This window comes from Oncorhynchus gorbuscha, linkage group LG19 (genome assembly GCF_021184085.1).
Source record: "Oncorhynchus gorbuscha isolate QuinsamMale2020 ecotype Even-year linkage group LG19, OgorEven_v1.0, whole genome shotgun sequence".
In the NCBI taxonomy this organism is placed as follows: Eukaryota; Metazoa; Chordata; class Actinopteri; order Salmoniformes; family Salmonidae; genus Oncorhynchus; species Oncorhynchus gorbuscha.
In genome coordinates this window covers 35837937-35861610 of record NC_060191.1, presented here as the reverse complement: position 1 = coordinate 35861610, position 23674 = coordinate 35837937, and the positions used below count along the sequence as shown (strand labels likewise).

Genomic DNA, 23674 nt, shown 5'->3' with positions numbered 1-23674 from the left:
CCGTGTGAGGGATGATTACTTTGTAAATGAGTGCGACTGGAGAGAGGGATGAGGGGAGGTTGGGTCAGACACGCCGCGCGGGGAGTACTTTTGTTCCTCGTTTCATTATCTCCCTCTATCGCTCCCCGGATCAGCACTATCTCCGCGCCGGAGGGATATTTTAATATCCGTTACACCGCCACACACTCCTCCCTCCCCTCCCACCATCCATCCATCCTCCACCCTCCAGAAAGAAAGCCTGAGAGGCAGAAAAAATAAAGGAGGAAAAGAGAGGAACAAGAGAGAGCACACAAGGAGGAAAGAGAGATAGAGGGAGCGGGAGGACAGACGATGGGGAGATGGCGAGAGGAGGGGGGGGGCAGGGGAGACAAAGAGAGGGGAGGGAAGGGAGAAAGAGAGGGAACAGAGGGAAGAGAAGAAAGCTTCGATGAAGCCAGACACCCCAATAGATCTCCACAGGGCTGCGTTCAGGTGAGAAACAGTGAAAAACAACATGAATACGTGAATAAATGTGCCCAGAATAAACCATTTTGCACAACAACATACTGTGATACTGTATGGATATGGAGATATGCTCTCTCTCTCCTTCTCTCTCTCTCTCTCTCTCTCTCTCTCTCTCTGTCTCTCTCTCTTTCTCTTTCTCTCTCTTTCTCTCTCTCTCTAGTCTGTGTAAAGATGAGCAGCACAGTGACAGGCTGGGCAGCTGGAGGGCCACATACTCATTTGGTGTGGGGGGGGCACTTCTTGGGTGCTGGGGCACCTGGGGGGTGTATGATGGGCAAGGGGCGCGGAATGTGTGTGTCTGGACAGTGATGAGGATGTGTCTAGACAGCAGACACACGGCTGGCTTAAACACACTACAATTATACAGAGCCCTGGCATCCATCCCCAGGTCATATCTGCCACAGTGTGTGTGTGTGTGTGTGTGTGTGTGTGTGTGTGTGTGTGTGTGTGTGTGTGTGTGTGTGTGTGTGTGTGTGTGTGTGTGTGTGTGTGTGTGTGTGTGTGTGTGTGTGTGTGTGTGTGTGTGTGTGTGTGCTCTCCTCTGCTGCTGCCTGCAGGAGATAGCCCTCATTAGACTGTCTGATTGTTAATGATATCTCTGGTTGTCTGATTGTTAATGATATCTCTGGCTGTCTGATTGTTAATGATATCTCTGGCTGTCTGATTGTTAATGATATCTCTGGCTGTCTGATTGTTAATGATATCTCTGGCTGTCTGATTGTTAATGATATCTCTGGCTGTCTGATTGTTAATGATATCTCTGGCTGTCTGATTGTTAATGATATCTCTGGCTGTCTGATTGTTAATGATATCTCTGGCTGTCTGATTGTTAATGATATCTCTGGCTGTCTGATTGTTAATGATATCTCTGGCTGTCTGATTGTTAATGATATCTCTGGCTGTCTGATTGTTAATGATATCTCTGGCTGTCTCATTGTTAATGATATCTCTGGCTGTCTGATTGTTAATGATATCTCTGGCTGTCTGATTGTTAATGATATCTCTGGCTGTCTCATTGTTAATGATATCTCTGGCTGTCTGATTGTTAATGATATCTCTGGCTGTCTGATTGTTAATGATATCTCTGGCTGTCTGATTGTTAATGATATCTCTGGCTGTCTGATTGTTAATGATATCTCTGGCTGTCTGATTGTTCTGTCCTCCGTTGTCTGCCTCCCTCGCTCTCGTCTAACCGCCTGCACTCCCCGCGGTCTCCTCTTCTTTTCCTTTTCCCCTATCTCTCTCTCTCTTTTCTAGAGGGGGTCTTTGTGCCCCCCCATGCTCTCTTCACTCACCCATCAGTCCCCCATCCCTCCTCCCCATCAACTCTACACTCTATACACACTGTGGCATTTTGATGGCAGAAAAATAATGTAGTGTAGCATGTAGTCCACCATTGTTCTCATAGCGTGTGGAGCCTAGGGCCTGTATCCATCTCGGAGTAGGACATCTCAGAGTAGGAGCGCTGTTCTAGGATCTGTCCATATAATCTTATTGATTAGGACCGTAAAGTTTAAAACAGATTCTAGATCAGCGCCGGAGTGGACAGTGTGATGTTTTCTCCAACCAGGCTCCCAGTGAGTACGAGGCCAACCCCGAGCTGCTGTTCTACCGGGTCACCCACCTGAACCGCGGACAGCAGTACCTCATCTGGGCCGCCGCCGTCACCACCGCCGGACGGGGGAACATCAGCGACAAGGTCACTGTGGAGCCTGCTGGGAAGGGTGAGTCCTCCACGGGGCTGTCGGGAGGAAGGGGGCACGGGGATGGCGTTTAAGGGGGTTACGGGGTTGGTTAACCTCATAGCTTTTTGTTCTCCCTCCGCCCATCACTCTATCACAGATGTTTCCCTGGCTCTCCCCCTCTCACTTTGTGTTCATTCTCGTCTTTTCTCTCTTCCCTTTCTTGTCCCCCCCTCTCTCCTTCTCCTCTCTCTATTCATCGCTCCTATGTCTCTAACCTTCCATCTCTCTCTCTCTCTCTCTCTCTCTCTCTCTCTCTCTCTCTCTCTCTCTCTCTCTCTCTCTCTCTCTCTCTCTCTCTCTCTCTCTCTCTCTCTCTCTCTCTCTCTCTCTCTCTCTCTCTCTCTCTCTCTCTCTCTCTCTCTCTCTCTCTCTCTCTCACTCTCACTCTCACTCGTCATTTCTGTCCATCCTCCCCTGATTGATAGGGAGCGTGCTGTCTGACAGAGGCCAGTGTTCTTAATGAGGATATGAGGAGCTAAGGGGGAACTGCTCAGATGAGCTAACCTGCCCTGGATGGAGGCGGGAGGGAGGGAGGGAGGGAGACCTGGTTAATACCCGGAGCAGCAGAGGGTCTGACTGGGCAAATGAGGAGGGCAGTATAATCAATGGCCTTTGGATTGAAGAGAGGGCGAGAGGGAGAGAAAATGAGTAAGGGAGTGCACACGCTCCTTTCTTCCTGCGACTGGCTCTGTCTCTTTCTCTGTGTGTGTGTGTGTGTGTGTGTGTGTGTGTGTGTGTGTGTGTGTGTGTGTGTGTGTGTGTGTGTGTGTGTGTGTGTGTGTGTGTGTGTGTGTGTGTGTGTGTGTGTGTGTGTGTGTGTGTGTGTGTGTGTGTGTGTGTGTGTGTGTGTGTGTGTGTGTGTGTGTGTGCCTCTCTCTCTCTGTGCCAGCTGATAAGCAGCAGTAGTAAAAGGCTGTGTGCTCCAGGCTGGCCCACTCAATACTGCATTCAGCCACAGCACAAGAGCACTTGCATTAAGACGTCAAGAGTGCAAAAGACAGTGGGAGGGAGGGAGGGAGGCATGGAGGGAGGGAGGGAGGCATGGAGGGAGGGAGGGAGGGAGGGAGGCATGGAGGGAGGGAGGGAGAGAGGGGGGGAGGGAGGCATGGAGGGAGGGAGGGAGGGAGAGAGGGGGAGAGAGGGAGGGAGGGAGGGAGGCATGGAGGGAGGGAGGGAGGGAGGGAGGGAGGGAGGGAGGGAGGGAGGGAGGGAGGGAGGGAGGGAGGGAGGGAGGGAGGGAGGGAGGGAGGGAGGGAGGGAGGGAGGTTTGTGTGCCTGAGACTCCAAATGCAAACAGGTTCCATGTGAATGAAAACAGGCCATTGCTGTTGTCACATTCATTTGATCAGATATGCGCCCTCTTTTCTAATCCTTTTGTTCCTTCGTTATTGAAATGTGTTTGAACCTGTCCCCTTACGCTTAACCTGTACTGACCTGTACTGACCTGTACTGACCTGTACTGACCTGTACTGACCTGTATTGTACATTGATTGATTACATGAAAATACATCAAATATTCAAGTTAATTAGTATACTGTTGACTAGATTTGAACAACAGACCTATTACCTCTCAAAGCAACTCTTTCTCAACTTGTGTCACAACCCTCCCTCAGCACCAGCTAAGATCCTATCGTTCGGAGGTACGGTGACCACTCCCTGGATGAAGGAGGTGAGGCTACCCTGCAGCTCAGTGGGCGAACCCACCCCCACCATCAAATGGACCAAAGACAGGTGAGACCCTAACCTCCTCAGCCCCTCCTCTCTGTCAGTCCCCCCCGACACATTACCACCATGACTACCTCCCTCCATCTCTAGAACCCCGACTCCACCATCCACTGGACCAGTGTTAAATCAGTGTTCTCTCTCACACACACTCACACTCTCTCTCTCTCTCTTCTCTCTCTCTCTCTCTCTCTCTCTCTCTCTCTCTCTCTCTCTCTCTCTCTCTCTCTCTCTCTCTCTCTCTCTCTGTTCTCTCTCTCTCTCTCTCTCTCTCTCTCTCTCTCTCTCTCTCTCTCTCTCTCTCTCTCTCTCTCTCTCTCTCTCTCTCTCTCTCTCTCTCTCTCTCTCTCTCTCTCTCTCTCTCTCTCTCTCTCTCTCTCTCTCTCTCTCTCTCTCTCTCTCTCTCTCTCTCTCTCTCCTCTCTCTCTCCCTCCCTCCCTCCCTCCCTCCCTCCCTCTCTCTCAGTGAGGACACAGCCATCCCGGTAACTCTGGACGGTCAGAGGCTCATCATGGCCAATGGCACGCTGGTCCTACGCTCGGTGAAAGCTGAGGATTCTGGGTACTACACGTGCACGGCCACCAACACGCTGGGCTTTGACACCATCATTGTCAACCTGCTGGTGCAAGGTGAGCCCCCAGCGCACTGTCAGCCCCCTCCTTTTATTGGTCAACCAGTTGTGATGTGCTGACCATGTCTGTCCCCTGCCCCCCCCCCCCCCGTAGTTCCTCCGGACCAGCCCCGTCTGACTGTCTCCACCACCTCCTCCACCTCTATCACCCTGGCCTGGATCCCCGGGGACAACGGAGGATCCTCCATCAGAGGTATATACAAGTCTTACTGTGTGTGTGTGTGTGTGTGTGTGTGTGTGTGTGTGTGTGTGTGTGTGTGTGTGTGTGTGTGTGTGTGTGTGTGTGTGTGTGTGTGTGTGTGTGTGTGTGTGTGTGTGTGTGTGTGTGTGTGTGTGTGTGTGTGTTATTGTGTTATAGTTTCAATAATATATAGAACTTGTCTCGCAGCTCTGGTATATAAAGCTTTTTTGAGGACTTGCTCACAATTCATTCTGTGGCAGCACAATGACCAAATGATATACTGTATGTGAGGCTCTTGATCATATAATTGATCATGAACACTGGTGAGGAGGAGAGAGGCAAGGAAAATGACAGTGAAGATGCATTAGAGGAGGAAGTGTCAGAAGTTGAAGACAACACAGAATATGATCCAGACCAAGAGTCAACCGATGTGGATCAATCCAGTGATGAGGAAGAGGGTCCTGCTGAGGTTGTTGTTACATTTCAGTGATGAGGAAGAGGGTCCTGCTGAGGTTGTTGTTACATTCCAGTGATGAGGAAGAGGGCCCTGCTGAGGTTGTTGTTACATTCCAGTGATGAGGAAGAGGGTCCTGCTGAGGTTGTTGTTACATTCCAGTGATGAGGAAGAGGGCCCTGCTGAGGTTGTTGTTACATTCCAGTGATGAGGAAGAGGGTCCTGCTGAGGTTGTTGTTACATTCCAGTGATGAGGAAGAGGGTCCTGCTGAGGTTGTTGTTACATTCCAGTGATGAGGAAGAGGGCCCTGCTGAGGTTGTTGTTACATTCCAGTGATGAGGAAGAGGGTCCTGCTGAGGTTGTTGTTACATTCCAGTGATGAGGAAGAGGGTCCTGCTGAGGTTGTTGTTACATTCCAGTGATGAGGAAGAGGGTCCTGCTGAGGTTGTTGTTACATTCCAGTGATGAGGAAGAGGGTCCTGCTGAGGTTGTTGTTACATTCCAGTGATGAGGAAGAGGGTCCTGCTGAGGTTGTTGTTACATTCCAGTGATGAGGAAGAGGGCCCTGCTGAGGTTGTTGTTACATTCCAGTGATGAGGAAGAGGGTCCTGCTGAGGTTGTTGTTACATTCCAGTGATGAGGAAGAGGGCCCTGCTGAGGTTGTTGTTACATTCCAGTAATGAGGAAGAGGGTCCTGCTGAGGTTGTTGTTACATTCCAGTGATGAGGAAGAGGGCCCTGCTGAGGTTGTTGTTACATTCCAGTGATGAGGAAGAGGGTCCTGCTGAGGTTGTTGTTACATTCCAGTGATGAGGAAGAGGGTCCTGCTGAGGTTGTTGTTACATTCCAGTGATGAGGAAGAGGGTCCTGCTGAGGTTGTTGTTACATTCCAGTGATGAGGAAGAGGGCCCTGCTGAGGTTGTTGTTACATTCCAGTGATGAGGAAGAGGGTCCTGCTGAGGTTGTTGTTACATTCCAGTGATGAGGAAGAGGGTCCTGCTGAGGTTGTTGTTACATTCCAGTGATGAGGAAGAGGGTCCTGCTGAGGTTGTTGTTACATTCCAGTGATGAGGAAGAGGGTCCTGCTGAGGTTGTTGTTACATTCCAGTGATGAGGAAGAGGGCCCTGCTGAGGTTGTTGTTACATTCCAGTGATGAGGAAGAGGGTCCTGCTGAGGTTGTTGTTACATTCCAGTGATGAGGAAGAGGGTCCTGCTGAGGTTGTTGTTACATTCCAGTGATGAGGAAGAGGGTCCTGCTGAGGTTGTTGTTACATTCCAGTGATGAGGAAGAGGGTCCTGCTGAGGTTGTTGTTACATTCCAGTGATGAGGAAGAGGGTCCTGCTGAGGTTGTTGTTACATTCCAGTGATGAGGAAGAGGGTCCTGCTGAGGTTGTTGTTACATTCCAGTGATGAGGAAGAGGGCCCTGCTGAGGTTGTTGTTACATTCCAGTGATGAGGAAGAGGGTCCTGCTGAGGTTGTTGTTACATTCCAGTGATGAGGAAGAGGGTCCTGCTGAGGTTGTTGTTACATTCCAGTGATGAGGAAGAGGGTCCTGCTGAGGTTGTTGTTACATTCCAGTGATGAGGAAGAGGGTCCTGCTGAGGTTGTTGTTACATTCCAGTGATGAGGAAGAGGGCCCTGCTGAGGTTGTTGTTACATTCCAGTGATGAGGAAGAGGGCCCTGCTGAGGTTGTTGTTACATTCCAGTGATGAGGAAGAGGGTCCTGCTGAGGTTGTTGTTACATTCCAGTGATGAGGAAGAGGGTCCTGCTGAGGTTGTTGTTACATTCCAGTGATGAGGAAGAGGGTCCTGCTGAGGTTGTTGTTACATTCCAGTGATGAGGAAGAGGGTCCTGCTGAGGTTGTTGTTACATTCCAGTGATGAGGAAGAGGGCCCTGCTGAGGTTGTTGTTACATTCCAGTGATGAGGAAGAGGGTCCTGCTGAGGTTGTTGTTACATTCCAGTGATGAGGAAGAGGGCCCTGCTGAGGTTGTTGTTACATTCCAGTGATGAGGAAGAGGGCCCTGCTGAGGTTGTTGTTACATTCCAGTGATGAGGAAGAGGGTCCTGCTGAGGATGTTGTTACATTCCAGTGATGAGGAAGAGGGTCCTGCTGAGGTTGTTGTTACATTCCAGTGATGAGGAAGAGGGCCCTGCTGAGGTTGTTGTTACATTCCAGTGATGAGGAAGAGGGCCCTGCTGAGGTTGTTGTTACATTCCAGTGATGAGGAAGAGGGTCCTGCTGAGGTTGTTGTTACATTCCAGTGATGAGGAAGAGGGTCCTGCTGAGGTTGTTGTTACATTCCAGTGATGAGGAAGAGGGTCCTGCTGAGGTTGTTGTTACATTCCAGTGATGAGGAAGAGGGCCCTGCTGAGGTTGTTGTTACATTCCAGTGATGAGGAAGAGGGTCCTGCTGAGGTTGTTGTTACATTCCAGTGATGAGGAAGAGGGCCCTGCTGAGGTTGTTGTTACATTCCAGTGATGAGGAAGAGGGCCCTGCTGAGGTTGTTGTTACATTCCAGTGATGAGGAAGAGGGTCCTGCTGAGGTTGTTGTTACATTTCAGTGATGAGGAAGAGGGCCCTGCTGAGGTTGTTGTTACATTCCAGTGATGAGGAAGAGGGTCCTGCTGAGGTTGTTGTTACATTCCAGTGATGAGGAAGAGGGCCCTGCTGAGGTTGTTGTTACATTCCAGTGATGAGGAAGAGGGTCCTGCTGAGGTTGTTGTTACATTCCAGTGATGAGGAAGAGGGTCCTGCTGAGGTTGTTGTTACATTTCAGTGATGAGGAAGAGGGTCCTGCTGAGGTTGTTGTTACATTCCAGTGATGAGGAAGAGGGCCCTGCTGAGGTTGTTGTTACATTCCAGTGATGAGGAAGAGGGTCCTGCTGAGGTTGTTGTTACATTCCAGTGATGAGGAAGAGGGTCCTGCTGAGGTTGTTGTTACATTTCAGTGATGAGGAAGAGGGTCCTGCTGAGGTTGTTGTTACATTCCAGTGATGAGGAAGAGGGTCCTGCTGAGGTTGTTGTTACATTCCAGTGATGAGGAAGAGGGCCCTGCTGAGGTTGTTGTTACATTCCAGTGATGAGGAAGAGGGTCCTGCTGAGGTTGTTGTTACATTCCAGTGATGAGGAAGAGGGCCCTGCTGAGGTTGTTGTTACATTCCAGTGATGAGGAAGAGGGTCCTGCTGAGGTTGTTGTTACATTCCAGTGATGAGGAAGAGGGTCCTGCTGAGGTTGTTGTTACATTCCAGTGATGAGGAAGAGGGCCCTGCTGAGGTTGTTGTTACATTCCAGTGATGAGGAAGAGGGCCCTGCTGAGGTTGTTGTTACATTCCAGTGATGAGGAAGAGGGTCCTGCTGAGGTTGTTGTTACATTCCAGTGATGAGGAAGAGGGTCCTGCTGAGGTTGTTGTTACATTCCAGTGATGAGGAAGAGGGTCCTGCTGAGGTTGTTGTTACATTCCAGTGATGAGGAAGAGGGTCCTGCTGAGGTTGTTGTTACATTCCAGTGATGAGGAAGAGGGTCCTGCTGAGGTTGTTGTTACATTCCAGTGATGAGGAAGAGGGTCCTGCTGAGGTTGTTGTTACATTCCAGTGATGAGGAAGAGGGCCCTGCTGAGGTTGTTGTTACATTCCAGTGATGAGGAAGAGGGTCCTGCTGAGGTTGTTGTTACATTCCAGTGATGAGGAAGAGGGTCCTGCTGAGGTTGTTGTTACATTCCAGTGATGAGGAAGAGGGTCCTGCTGAGGTTGTTGTTACATTCCAGTGATGAGGAAGAGGGTCCTGCTGAGGTTGTTGTTACATTCCAGTGATGAGGAAGAGGGTCCTGCTGAGGTTGTTGTTACATTCCAGTGATGAGGAAGAGGGTCCTGCTGAGGTTGTTGTTACATTCCAGTGATGAGGAAGAGGGCCCTGCTGAGGTTGTTGTTACATTCCAGTGATGAGGAAGAGGGTCCTGCTGAGGTTGTTGTTACATTCCAGTGATGAGGAAGAGGGTCCTGCTGAGGTTGTTGTTACATTCCAGTGATGAGGAAGAGGGTCCTGCTGAGGTTGTTGTTACATTTCAGTGATGAGGAAGAGGGCCCTGCTGAGGTTGTTGTTACATTCCAGTGATGAGGAAGAGGGTCCTGCTGAGGTTGTTGTTACATTCCAGTGATGAGGAAGAGGGCCCTGCTGAGGTTGTTGTTACATTCCAGTGATGAGGAAGAGGGTCCTGCTGAGGTTGTTGTTACATTTCAGTGATGAGGAAGAGGGTCCTGCTGAGGTTGTTGTTACATTCCAGTGATGAGGAAGAGGGCCCTGCTGAGGTTGTTGTTACATTCCAGTGATGAGGAAGAGGATCCTGCTGAGGTTGTTGTTACATTCCAGTGATGAGGAAGAGGGTCCTGCTGAGGTTGTTGTTACATTTCAGTGATGAGGAAGAGGGTCCTGCTGAGGTTGTTGTTACATTCCAGTGATGAGGAAGAGGGTCCTGCTGAGGTTGTTGTTACATTCCAGTGATGAGGAAGAGGGCCCTGCTGAGGTTGTTGTTACATTCCAGTGATGAGGAAGAGGGTCCTGCTGAGGTTGTTGTTACATTCCAGTGATGAGGAAGAGGGCCCTGCTGAGGTTGTTGTTACATTCCAGTGATGAGGAAGAGGGCCCTGCTGAGGTTGTTGTTACATTCCAGTGATGAGGAAGAGGGTCCTGCTGAGGTTGTTGTTACATTCCAGTGATGAGGAAGAGGGTCCTGCTGAGGTTGTTGTTACATTCCAGTGATGAGGAAGAGGGTCCTGCTGAGGTTGTTGTCACATTCCAGTGATGAGGAAGAGGGCCCTGCTGAGGTTGTTGTTACATTCCAGTGATGAGGAAGAGGGTCCTGCTGAGGTTGTTGTTACATTCCAGTGATGAGGAAGAGGGCCCTGCTGAGGTTGTTGTTACATTCCAGTGATGAGGAAGAGGGCCCTGCTGAGGTTGTTGTTACATTCCAGTGATGAGGAAGAGGGTCCTGCTGAGGTTGTTGTTACATTCCAGTGATGAGGAAGAGGGTCCTGCTGAGGTTGTTGTTACATTCCAGTGATGAGGAAGAGGGCCCTGCTGAGGTTGTTGTTACATTCCAGTGATGAGGAAGAGGGCCCTGCTGAGGTTGTTTTTACATTCCAGTGATGAGGAAGAGGGTCCTGCTGAGGTTGTTGTTACATTCCAGTGATGAGGAAGAGGGCCCTGCTGAGGTTGTTTTTACATTCCAGTGATGAGGAAGAGGGCCCTGCTGAGGTTGTTGTTACATTCCGGTCAAAGAATGGGAATTTGTCCTGGTCTTCATCCCCACCTGAGAGAAGAGGTCAGCTGTCGGCTGAAAATGTAATCAGCATGACCCCAGGGCCAAAGAAATACGCCATATCCCAGGTTGATGACGTAAACCCCTGCCACTATTTAAACATTTGAAATGGTTTCAAAACAAATGTCCTTGTTAAACGTTGACACAAAGTAGCCAGTGATGAATGGCACAATATGTTTCATCTGAGTATTTGTTACAGTCAAAGTAATCCATACATTATGCTTTTTTTTAACTCAAAAACGAGTTGTATGAGCCCAGGTCAATGAGGCCTACAGCAAATAGAAGTTCCAAACTTGTAACGTTCACAAGAACTTAAGTTGATAAAAGATCTAACACAACATTAGGTGATAATATATGTATTGTTATGGATTTATAATCAGCTATAATGGGGCGGTCATTTTGGACCGGGAACACAGAATGAATTAACAGGAAACGAACACAGCGGGGAGGGTTAATGCTCTTCTCTCATCATCTGTCTGTCTCTCTGCTTGCCCTCTGTCTGTCGCTCTGCTTGCCCTCTGTCTCTGTCTGTCTCTCTGCTTGCCCTCTGTCTGTCTCTCTGCTTGCCCTCTGTCTGTCTCTCTGCTTGCCCTCTGTCTGTCTCTCTGCTTGCCCTCTGTCTGTCTCTCTGCTTGCCCCCTGTCTGTCTCTCTGCTTGCCCCCTGTCTGTCTCTCTGCTTGCCCCCTGTCTGTCTCTCTGCTTGCCCCCTGTCTGTCTCTCTGCTTGCCCTCTGTCTGTCTCTCTGCTTGCCCTCTGTCTGTCTCTCTGCTTGCCCTCTGTCTGTCTCTCTGCTTGCCCTCTGTCTGTCTCTCTGCTTGCCCTCTGTTTGTCTCTCCATTCTGTCTCTTTGTTAGTTTGCATACCGTGCTATCTGTTGATTGACTGGTGTCCACTCTGTTTTGGTTGCCAGTTAAAGGAGCTGTCGCATTGATTATCTGACTACCGGTACTACGCGTGTGTTCAGTGTGTGTGTTCAGTGTGTCTATTTGTTCAGTGAGCTCTATTTTAACAAACCTAATGCAATGGTAAATCTAACTGCTGGCGGTGGAGCTTTAGGTCCAGGGGCGTCTGAAATGTTGCTGTTTCCACAGCCCTTATTATGAGCTCAATAGCTGGCGGTGGCGCGGAATGGTTGGTTTTTGATGAATAAACAAGTTGTAGGTGTGCCAAGGGCTTGGCCACTCATTGGCCAATCAAGGCATTGCGTGTATACGTTAGTCTCAAGTTCTGTAAGTTATGGATGGTCTTTGCGTTGTCATCCAACTCCAAATTGCCTGGGGGGCACAGAATATTATCATCCAAGTCCATCGTTGATTGCTACTACAGTTTATTTAACCTGTTGCGACGAGCAATCCCGTATCCGGGAGCGTAATTATAGCCGCAAGCTCATTACCATAACGCAACGTTAACTATTCATGAAAATCGCAAATGAAATGAAATAAATATATTGGCTCACAAGCTTAGCCTTTTGTTAACAACACTGTCATCTCAGATTTTAAAAAAAATGCTTTTCAACCATAGCTACACAAGCATTTGTGTAAGAGTATTGATAGCTAGCATAGCATTAAGCCTAGCAATCAGCAGGCAACATTTTCACAAAAACAAGAAAAGCATTCAAATAAAATAATTTACCTTTGAAGAACTTCGGATGTTTTCAATGAGGAGACTCTCAGTTAGATAGCAAATGTTCAGTTTTTCCAAAAAGATTATTTGTGTAGGAGAAATCGCTCCGTTTTGTTCATCACGTTTGGCTAAGAAAAAAAATGAAAATTCAGTCATTACAACGGCAAACTTTTTTCCAAATTAACTCCATAATATCGACAGAAACATGGCAAACGTTGTTTAGAATCAATCCTCAAGGTGTTTTTCACATATCTATTCGATGATAAACCACTCGTGCCAGTTTGGTTTCTCCTCTGAACAAAATGGAAAACGCACCTGGAGATTATGCAATAGTTTCGACGGAGGACACCGAGCGGACACCTGGTGAATGTAGTCTCTTATGGTCAATGTTCCAATGATATGCCTACAAATACGTCACAATGCTGCAGACACCTTGGGGAAATGACAGAAAGTGTAGGCTCATTCCTTGCGCATTCACAGCCATGTAAGGAGACATTGGAACATAGCGCATTCAAAATCTGGCTCACTTCCTGTATGACATTTCATCTTGGTTTCGCCTATAGCATTAGTTCTGTGGGACTCAAAGACAATATCTTTGCAGTTTTGGAAAAGTCAGAGTGTTTTCTTTCCAAAGCTGTCAATTATATGCATAGTCAAGCATCTTTTCGTGACAAAATATCTTGTTTAAAACAGGAACGTTTTTCATCCAAAAATGAAATACTGCCCCCAGAGGTTCAAGAGGTTAATACCGTAGGCTACAATAACGAGTGACAGCAACAACTGTGAGACTCAGAATTGAGCTCAGTTGCATCCTGTTTTCATTGCTCCTTATTGAGATGTTTTATTGGAGTCCACCTGGGTTAAATTCAATTGATTGGAAATGATTTGGAAAGACACACACCTGTCTATACAAGGTCCCACAGTTGACAGTGCATGCCAGAGCAAAAACCAAGCCTTGAGTTCGAATAAATTGTCCGTAGCACTCCGAGACAGGATTGTGTCGAGGAACAGATCTGGGGATGGGTATCAACAAAGAACACAGTGGACTCTATCATTTTTAAATGGAAGAAGTTTGGAACCACCAATACTCTACATAGAGCTGGTAGCCTGTCCAAACTGAGCAATTGAGGGAGAATACCTTGGTCAGGGAGGTGACCAAGAACCCCGTTGGTCACTGTGACAAAGCTCCAGACTTCCTCCGTGGAGATGAGAGAACCTTCCAGAAGACAACCATCTCTGCAGCACTCCACTATTCAGGCCTTTATGGTTGAGTGGCCAGACGGAAGCCACTCCTCAGTAAAAGGCATATGACAGCCCGTTAGGAGTTTGCCAAAAGGAATCTAAAGGACTCTCAGACCGTTAGAAACAAGATTTTCTGATCTGATGAAACCAAGATTGAACTATTTGGCCTGAATGCCAAGCGTCACATTTGAAGGAAACCTGGCATCAACCCTACAGTGAAGCATGGTGGTGGCAGCATCATGCTGTGGGGACGTTTTTCAGCAGCGGGGACTGGGAGACTAGCACAGAGAGATCATTGATGATAACCTGCTCCAGAGTGCTCAGGACCTCAGACTGGGGTGAAGGTTCACCTTCCAACAGGACAACGACCCGAAGCACACAGCCAAGACAACGCAAGAGTGTCTTTGGAACAGGTCTCTGAATGTCCTTGAGTGCCAAAGACACAGCCCGGACTTGAACGCGATCGAACATCTCTGGAGAGACCTGAAAATAGCTGTGCAGCGATGCTCCCCATCCAACCTGAGAGAGTTTGAGATGATCTGCAGAGAATAAATGGAGAAACTCCCAAATACAGGTGTGCCAAGCTTGTAGCGTCATACCCAAGAAGACTTTAGGCTGCCAAAGGTACTTCAACAAAGTTCTGACTAAAGGATCTGAATACTTCTGTAAATGTGATATTTCTGTTTAATTATACTTTTTAAAAACATTCTACAAGCCTGTTTATGGGATATTGTGTGTAGACAACAATTGAATCAATTTTAGAATTAGTCTGTAACGTAAGAAAATGTGTAAAAGTCAACGGGTATGAATCATTTCTGAATGCACTGTAGATTAAAAGTGGATGTCTGATTACTTGGTGAATGCATTGGTCTTAAATATCCCCACCAAATTGGAACTTTGGCACGCATTTCGAAGAAGCGCACCTCAGCTAGCAAGCTTTGTCAGTTTGCATGCCGTGCTCTATGTTTATTGACTGGTGTACACTCTGTTTTGGTTCCCAGTTAAGGAGCTGTCACATTGATTATCTGACTACTGTGCTGTGTGTGTGTGTTCAGCGTGTGTTCAATTTGCAGTGTGCGTATTAGTTCAGTGTACTCTGGTAAATGACCAACTCCTAGCCCTAGGGTTTAGAAATATAAGAGTGACGGTTTTAACAGGTCAAAACTGCAGACAAGTGTGCGTTTGACGATTGCGCTGACGTAACGCCAGCAAGAAATAGAGCCCATTGTGTGTATACAGTCATGGCCAAAAGTTTTGAGAATGACACAAATGTCAATTTTCACAAAGTCTGCTGCCTCAGTTTTTATGATGGCAATTTGCATATACTCCAGAATGTTATGAAGAGTGATCAGATGAATTGCAATTAATTGCAAAATCCCTCTTTGCCAGGCAAATGAACTGAATCCCCCAAAAAACATTTCCACTGTATTTTATTTATTTATTATTTGAAATCTCGCGTCTTGTGACGGCCGGCCGCCCAACAACCTGCCCGCTCGACCCTATCCCCTCCTCTCTTCTCCAGACCATTTCCGGAGACCTTCTCCCTTACCTCACCTCGCTCATCAACTTATCCCTGACCGCTGGCTACGTCCCTTCCGTCTTCAAGAGAGCGAGAGTTGCACCCCTTCTGAAAAAACCTACACTCGATCCCTCCGATGTTAACAACTACAGACCAGTATCCCTTCTTTCTTTTCTCTCCAAAACTCTTGAACGTGCCGTCCTTGGTCAGCTCTCCCGCTATCTCTCTCAGAATGACCTTCTTGATCCAAATCAGTCAGGTTTCAAGACTAGTCATTCAACTGAGACTGCTCTTCTCTGTATCATGGAGGCGCTCCGCACCGCTAAAGCTAACTCTCTCTCCTCTGCTCTCATCCTTCTAGACCTATCGGCTGCCTTCGATACTGTGAACCATCAGATCCTCCTCTCCACCCTCTCCGAGTTGGGCATCTCCGGCGCGGCCCACGCTTGGATTGCGTCCTACCTGACAGGTCGCTCCTACCAGGTGTCGTGGCGAGAATCTGTCTCCTCACCACGCGCTCTCACCACTGGTGTCCCCCAGGGCTCTGTTCTAGGCCCTCTCCTATTCTCGCTATACACCAAGTCACTTGGCTCTGTCATAACCTCACATGGTCTCTCCTATCATTGCTATGCAGACGACACACAATTAATCTTCTCCTTTCCCCCTTCTGATGACCAGGTGGCGAATCGCATCTCTGCATGTCTGGCAGACATATCAGTGTGGATGACGGATCACCACCTCAAGCTGAACTTCGGCAAGACGGAGCTGCTCTTCCTCCCGGGGAAGGACTGCCCGTTCCATGATCTCGCCATCACGGTTGACAACTCCATTGTGTCCTCCTCCCAGAGCGCTAAGAACCTTGGCGTGATCCTGGACAACACCCTGTCGTTCTCAACTAACATCAAGGCGGTGGCCCGTTCCTGTAGGTTCATGCTCTACAACATCCGCAGAGTACGACCCTGCCTCACACAGGAAGCGGCGCAGGTCCTAATCCAGGCACTTGTCATCTCCCGTCTGGATTACTGCAACTCGCTGTTGGCTGGGCTCCCTGCCTGTGCCATTAAACCCCTACAACTCATCCAGAACGCCGCAGCCCGTCTAGTGTTCAACCTTCCCAAGTTCTCTCACGTCACCCCGCTCCTCCGCTCTCTCCACTGGCTTCCAGTTGAAGCTCGCATCCGCTACAAGACCATGGTGCTTGCCTACGGAGCTGTGAGGGGAACGGCACCTCAGTACCTCCAGGCTCTGATCAGGCCCTACACCCAAATAAGGGCACTGCGTTCATCCACCTCTGGCCTGCTCGCCTCCCTACCACTGAGGAAGTACAGTTCCCGCTCAGCCCAGTCAAAACTGTTCGCTGCTCTGGCTCCCCAATGGTGGAACAAACTCCCTCATGACGCCAGGACAGCGGAGTCAATCACCACCTTCCGGAGACACCTGAAACCCCACCTCTTTAAGGAATACTTAGGATAGGATAAAGTAATCCTTCTCACCCCCCCCTTTAAAATATTTAGATGCACTATTGTAAAGTGGCTGTTCCACTGGATGTCATAAGGTGAATGCACCAATTTGTAAGTCGCTCTGGATAAGAGCGTCTGCTAAATGACTTAAATGTAATGTTAAATGTAAATGTATTTTAGCCCTGCCACAAAAGAACCAGCTGACATCATGTCAGTGATTCTCTCTTTAACACAGGTGTTGACGAGGACAAGGCTGAAGACCACTCTGTTATGCTGATAGAGTTCGAATAACAGACTGGAAGCTTCAAAAGGAGGGTGGTGCTTGACATCAGTGTTCTTCCTCGGTCAAACATGGTTACCTGCAAGGAAACACGTGCCGTCATCATTGCTTTGCACAAAAAGGGCAAAAAGGGCTTCACACCTAAATCAACCATTTATCGGATCATCAAGAACTTCAAAGAGAGTGGTTCAATTGTTGTGAAGAAGGCTTCAGGGCGCCGAAGAAAGCCCAGGAAGTGCCAGGACCGTCTCCTGAAGTTGATTCAGCTGCGGGATCGGGGCACCACCAGTACAGAGCTTGCTCAGGAATGGCAGCAGACAGGTGTGAGTGCATCTGCACGCACAGTGAGGCGAAGACTTTTGGAGGATGGCCTGGTGTCAAGAAGTGCAGCAAAGAAGCCACTTCTCTCCAGGAAAAACATCAGGGACAGACTGATATTCTGCAAAAGGTACAGGGATTGGACTGCTGAGGACTGGAGTAAAGTCCTTTTCTCTGATGAATCCCCTTTCTGATTGTTTGTGGCATCCGGAAAAAAGCTTGTCCGGAGAAGACAAGATGAGCGCTACCATCAGTCCTGTGTCATGCCAACAGTAAAGCATCCTGGGACCATTCATGTGTGGGGTTGCTTCTCAGCCAAGGGAGTGGGCTCACTCACAATTTTGCCTAAGAACACAGCCATGAATAAAGAATGGTACCAACACATCCTCCGATAGCAACTTCTCCCAACCATCCAGGAACAGTTTGGTGATGAACAATGCCTTTTCCAGCATGATGGAGCACCTTGCCAAAAGGCAAAAGTGACAACTAAGTGGCCCGGGGAACAAAACATCAATATTTTGGGTCCATGGCCAGGAAACACCCCAGACCTTAATCCCATTGAAAACTTGTGGTCAATGCTCAAGAGGCGGGTGGACAAGCAAAACCCCACAAATTCTGACAAACCCCAAACATTGATTATGCAAGAATGGGCTGCCACCAGTCAGAATGTGGCCCAGAAGTTAATTGACAGCATGCCAGGGCAGATTGCAGAGGTCTTGAAAAAGAACGATCAACACTGCAAATATTGACTCTTTGCATCAACTTCATGTAATTGCCAATAAAAGCCTTTAACACTTATGAAATGCTTGTAATTATACTTCAGTATTCCATAGTAACAGCTGACGAAAATATCTAAAGACACTGAAGCAGCAAACTTTGTGGAAATTAATATTCATGTCATTCTCAAAACTTTTGGCCACGACTGTTACACACCTTTTCGACATGCAGTCTTTGAGTCACCTTGTCTGTTTTAGACTAATACAATCTATCTCTGTAAGTTTATTGTCTGTCCCTCTGGCTGTCCAACTGTCCGTCTGTCCTTTCGTCCATTCATCTGTCTAGAGGGAGAAAGGGTGAGAGCATAAGAGAGGGAGAGAGCATAAGAGAGGGAGAGAGCATAAGAGAGGGAGAGAGCATGAGAGAGGGAGAGAGCATGAGAGAGGGAGAGAGCATAAGAGAGGGAGAGAGCATAAGAGAGGGAGAGAGCATAAGAGAGGGAGAGAGCATAAGAGAGGGAGAGCATAAGAGAGGGAGAGAGCATAAGAGAGAGAGAGCATAAGAGAGGGAGAGAGCATAAGAGAGGGAGAGAGCATAAGAGAGGGAGAGCATAAGAGAGGGAGAGCATAAGAGAGGGAGAGAGCATAAGAGAGAGAGAGCATAAGAGAGGGAGAGAGCATAAGAGAGGGAGAGAGGGAGAGAGTATAAGAGAGGGAGAGCGAGATGAGAGCTAGAGAGAGAGATAAATCCAAGGCAGCTGATTATGACTGCAGACGCCATAATGTGTTCTCATTTGCATATATGCCCAGTCAGCGCCGTCCCGAACCTAGCTGGGAGCTTCTGGGAAAGTAATGGCGGCATAGAACAGTCATGAATGCAGCCTTCTCCATCTGGATCTTTGGTATTGGAGGAGATGTGTGATGCACCATTGTCCTCTGGTGTTTTCCAGCGGTACTGTCACAATGAAATATGAACCAGCTGAATGAGCCAGCTGAATATAGCATAAATATATGGGTATCTGGTGCATTTAAATGTTAAATTATTTACATGTAATGTATTTTTTTCTCATTTTCTCGATTTGTATCATGCACTGCAGTTCAACAGAAGGTTGAAGTCTGAAAATAGGAAAAATGTGCCCTTATCATGGTGTGTGTGTGTGTGTGTGTGTGTGTGTGTGTGTGTGTGTGTGTGTGTGTGTGTGTGTGTGTGTGTGTGTGTGTGTGTGTGTGTGTGTGTGTGTGTGTGTGTGTGTGTGTGTGTGTGTGTGTGTGTGTGTGTGTGTGTGTGTGTGTGTGTGTGTGTGTGCTCCCCAGGTTTCGTGCTGCAGTACTCGGTGGACAACATAGAGGGGTGGAGGGATGTGTTCATCAGTTCCAGTGAGAGGTCCTTCAAGCTGGACAACCTGCGCTGTGGCACCTGGTACAAGGTCAAACTGGCCGCCAAGAACAGCGTGGGAGCGGGACGCATCAGTGAAATCATCGAGGCTAAGACCCACGGACGAGGTGAGGGGTCGTGCGAGAGGGGGAGGATGGACCGGGTGATACGGGGACAATGGGAGGTGTTTAGGGGACAGGAGAGGCGAAGATGGGCAGAGAGGGAGGGAGCTGAAGTGGATGGAGCAACATGGTTATAGCTGTGAGATAAATAAAGGTAAATGTGGTGGATAGGTGGATTCATATTCAGTCACACTTAAAAAAAAAATTTTTTTTAAATGAGTGTTAAGTGAGAACTAACACCTTCCTGCCCCCAACCTCTTCCAGAGCCCCAGTTCAATAAGGACCATCCGGTGTTCACCCACGTCAACTCTACCCACGCCCGGCTCAACCTGCAGGGCTGGGCGAGCGGTGGCTGCCCCATCACGGCCGTGCTGCTGGAGTTCAGACCTAAGGGGAACTGGGCGTGGCAGAACGTTCGCACCAACGCCACGGCCGACGTGTTCCTGGCTGAGCTCCGCGAGGCCACCTGGTACGAGCTGAAGATGAAGGCGTGTAACAGCGCCGGCTGCGGGAACCAGAGCTCTCATTTCGCCACGCTGGACTACGACGGCAGTGAGTAGAAGCTGGTTTGTTTTCTCTGGCCCGTGTGGCCCAGTGGTTAGTATCGCTGAGTCTAGCACACGTATCAGCGGCAGCACGGGTTCGAATCGCCATCTTCTGACTCACAATCTTTCCTGTCTCCTCTTCACTGTCGTATCTCATTAACAGAAATAAAAACCCACAAAAGAATGACACATTTCTTTTTTACATGGATAATAAAGCCTTAGAGCAGGAGAACAATTGGCAAAAAAAATATATATATATATATATGTTTAAGTTAAATGACCTTATCAAAGGAGTTGATTTAAGCAATATGTTTTATATGGCCTGCATACAAGCCTTAGCCGTGGTATATTTGCCATATACCACAAACCCCTGATGTGCCTTGAATTATTATTATTTTTAAATTATAGTAGGTAGATCAGCTTTAATATTGCAGATATATTGTAGCTTCCATCACTGTAATTGTCTGCATCCCTTCCAATCCCCCATATATTTTTTTGCAAATATATACAGTAAATATTTGGACGCACCTATTCAAGGGTTTTTCTCTATTCCCACAAATTTCTACTGTAATGTAGTCTGTGGGTAGCTGGTGTGGAGGAGTCAAGACGCAGGACAGCAGATATGAGTAAATAAACGTATTTAGCTCCAAATAGAACCAATACAATACAACATAAGTGAGCCCACAATAAACGGACCGTATTCGCGCCCCCTATATCCAAGAAGTTAAACTCATGTAGAATAACGCTTACTTCCAGCTTATACATACTATATACATTTTACAGGCACAGTCTATTATAAAATAGTTCTATTTTTACTCCTGTCCGTCCTCAAACCTCAACGTTTTACGTTTTATGGAAACAGTATGTTTTACTTTTAGTTATCTTGTTGTTATTAGTTATTTTTCCCAACCTTCACCTCCATTCAACCCCTCCCACCTATCTCTTAACACCATTCATGTTGAATTTCTATTTGCCATATATTTTTTCAACTGAGCTGTGATGTTTCACAAAAGTTCCGAACCGTTCTATTCTCATCAGTGTACCTATGATGAAAATTACAGGCCTCTCATCTTTTTAAGTGGGAGACCTTGCACAATTGGTAGCTGACTAAATACTTTTTTTTGCCCCACTGTATATTTGCCAATATACCATGGCTAAAGGCTGTGCAAAGGCATTCCGCGCTGCATCGTGCTTAAGAACAGCCCTTAGCCGTGTTATATTGGCCATATACCACACCTCCTCGTTGCTTATTGCTTAACTATACCATGGCTGTCAGCCAATCAGCATTCAGGGCTCAAACCACTCAGTTTATAATACTCCATATGTGACTTAGAAATAGAATTAGAACCAATTATCCTGTCTCGACGTGTGACAACTCGTGATAGCTCATGTAATAGGATTGCAATTGACTTCCTTTTAAAACTTGTTAAGACTCCCATCCCTGTGTGGGTAGCGTGACTACAGCTCAAGCTCATTACCATAACGCACAATGCGCAAAAATATTCCTAAAAATATTTAACCTCCACACATTAACAAGTAAAATAGCTCAAATGAAAGATAAACAAGTTGTTTATCTAGCCAGCAAGTCAGATTTCTAAAATGTTTTATGGCGAAAACATAGCACATATTTATGTCAAACCACCACCGCAGACATAGCTCATTAGCATAGCCAAGTAGGAAAAAATATGCAATCAACAAACGCAGAATTAAAAGAAAAATCATTTCACTAACCTTTTGAAATCTTCATCAGATGACAGTAATATAACATGTTACACAGTACATTCATTTTTTTTCAATAATATGCTATATATATCCATAAATCTCTGTTTACAATGATGCATCGTTCAAAAAATGCTACTAAAATGTCCGGAGAAATGACGATAGCTCCGGCAGATAACGTCAGCTAACAAGGAATACACATCATAAACTTTGACTAAATATGCATGTTTTACATATGTATAGGAAGATGCACTTCTTCTAAATGCAAACGCTGTGTTACTTTTATTTCTAACATTACATTTTGCGTTTACTAGGCTATAATAGGGAGTCGGCGCTCCAAAATGTAGCATTCTGGCTCCTCTATCTTGGAGTCGACAGAAACCCAAAAAACACATAAATATTCCCTTACCTTTGCTGTTCTTCCATAAAAAGACCTGGAAGGAATTATACTTACCAAAAACAGCCTTTAGTTTTCAAGTCTGCGTCTTTCGGTTCTCAAAATAGCCTCATTTTGGTCAAAATGTAGGCAAAATTCAAGTGGATGCGCACCAAAACGTCGAAAATATATATCATATGTCGAGTAAACTTGTCAAACTATGTTCATAATTAAGCTTTAACATGTTATAAAGGTGTACAGCAATTTTGAGGACGAAGCTAAACACACACGTCTTGTCATTGATCCTGATGAAAAGAGAGAGCCGGAGCAGAGCGTGCATACAGGGCACTTTTTTTTTGGCGTGACCAAGACCTTTCGGCACGCTCAACGTCTCGTGAGCGCGCGATTCACACAATGACACGCCCCATAGAAAGCAGGCTTCAAGCTGAACACGTAGAAACTGTTCTCAGAGCTGTAGCCTTTTGGGAAGTGCGTTTAAGATGACGTCAAAGTCGGGGCAACTTTTTCCATGACAAGAGAGATTTTGGGAGAATGCATGCCCTGACACTTCTGCTTTACATAGAGACAAAATTTAAACGGTTTTAGAAGCGTTAGAGTGTTTTCTGTTCGATAATATTTTTATATGCATATATTAGCAACTTTTGAAAAAAAAGTATCCTGTTTTATATGGGTACCCAAATCCTCCAGAAGGGGCAGTAAACCGTGGTATCCTGAACAGGTTAAAAGGATTTGTTAGAACCAATTTAGTTTGTCTCTCTTCTCCTCATCCTCTCCCCATACATCTTGTACCCATTTATATAAAACCTAATATAATGTCATATAACCTGATATATTTTCTAAGCAGGTACCATCCCTCCCATCAAGTCAGCGCGGCCCGAAGGCGATGACGTTAAGAAGCTCTTCTCCATTGGCTGCCCCGTCATCCTGGTCACTCTAGTCGCCGCCCTGCTCTTCATCATCCGCAAGAAACGCAAAGAGAAGAGACTGAAGAGACTGAGAGGTGAGGGAGGGAGGGAGGGAAAGGGGGACAGGTGTGGAGAAGAGACTGAGAGGTGAGGGAGGGAGGGAGGGAGGGAGGGAGGGGGAGGGAGGGAGGGAGGGAGGGAGGGAGGGAGGGAGGGAGGGAGGGAGGGAGGGAGGGAGGGAGGGAGGAGGGGAGGGAAAGGGGGAGAGGTGTGGAGAAGAGACTGAGGGGTGAGAGAGAGAGGATAGGTGTGGAGAAGAGACTGAGTGGTGTGAGAGGGAGGAGAGGTGTGGAGAAGAGACTGAGGGGTGTGAGAGAGAGGAGAGATGTGGAGAAGAGACTGAGTGGTGTGAGAGAGAGAGGAAGGAGAGGTGCGGAGAAGAGACTGAGAGGTGAGAGAGAGAGAGGGAGGAGAGGTGTGGAGAAGAGACTGAGAGTTGAGAGAGAGAGGGAGGAGAGGTGTGGAGAAGAGACTTAGGGGTGTGAGAGAGAGGAGAGGTGTGGAGAAGAGACTGAGTGGTGAGAGAGAGAGAGGAAGGAGAGGTGTGGAGAAGAGACTGAGGGGTGTGAGAGAGAGGAGAGGTGTGGAGAAGAGACTGAGTGGTGAGAGAGAGAGGAGAGGTGTGGAGAAGAGACTGAGTGGTGAGGGAGAGAGAGGAAGGAGAAGAGATTGAGTGGTGAGAGAAAGAGGGAGGAGAGGTGTGGAGAAGAGACGGAGGGGTGAGAGAGAGAGGAGAGGTGGGAGAAGAGACTGAGTGGTGAGGGAGAGAGAGGAAGGAGAAGATATTGAGTGGTGAGAGAAAGAGGGAGGAGAGGTGTGGAGAAGAGACG

At 47.5% G+C, this 23674-nt stretch overlaps 1 protein-coding gene across 4 annotated transcripts in view; it reads left to right on the top strand.

Moving 5' to 3' along the window:
• The window catches only part of LOC124006179 (Down syndrome cell adhesion molecule-like protein 1 homolog), a 206560-nt gene that overhangs the window by 178453 nt on the left and 4433 nt on the right, over nucleotides 1-23674 (top strand). For 2 of the 4 annotated variants that reach the window (XM_046316016.1, XM_046316014.1), the window contains exons 22-28: nucleotides 2075-2228; nucleotides 3863-3980; nucleotides 4437-4600; nucleotides 4697-4795; nucleotides 19036-19224; nucleotides 19483-19770; nucleotides 22721-22879. In XM_046316016.1, the coding sequence (XP_046171972.1) occupies nucleotides 2075-2228; nucleotides 3863-3980; nucleotides 4437-4600; nucleotides 4697-4795; nucleotides 19036-19224; nucleotides 19483-19770; nucleotides 22721-22879 (1171 nt within the window). The remainder of the gene's footprint in view (nucleotides 1-2074; nucleotides 2229-3862; nucleotides 3981-4436; nucleotides 4601-4696; nucleotides 4796-19035; nucleotides 19225-19482; nucleotides 19771-22720; nucleotides 22880-23674) is intronic. The other 2 variants (XM_046316017.1, XM_046316015.1) reach the window with 1 other exon arrangement.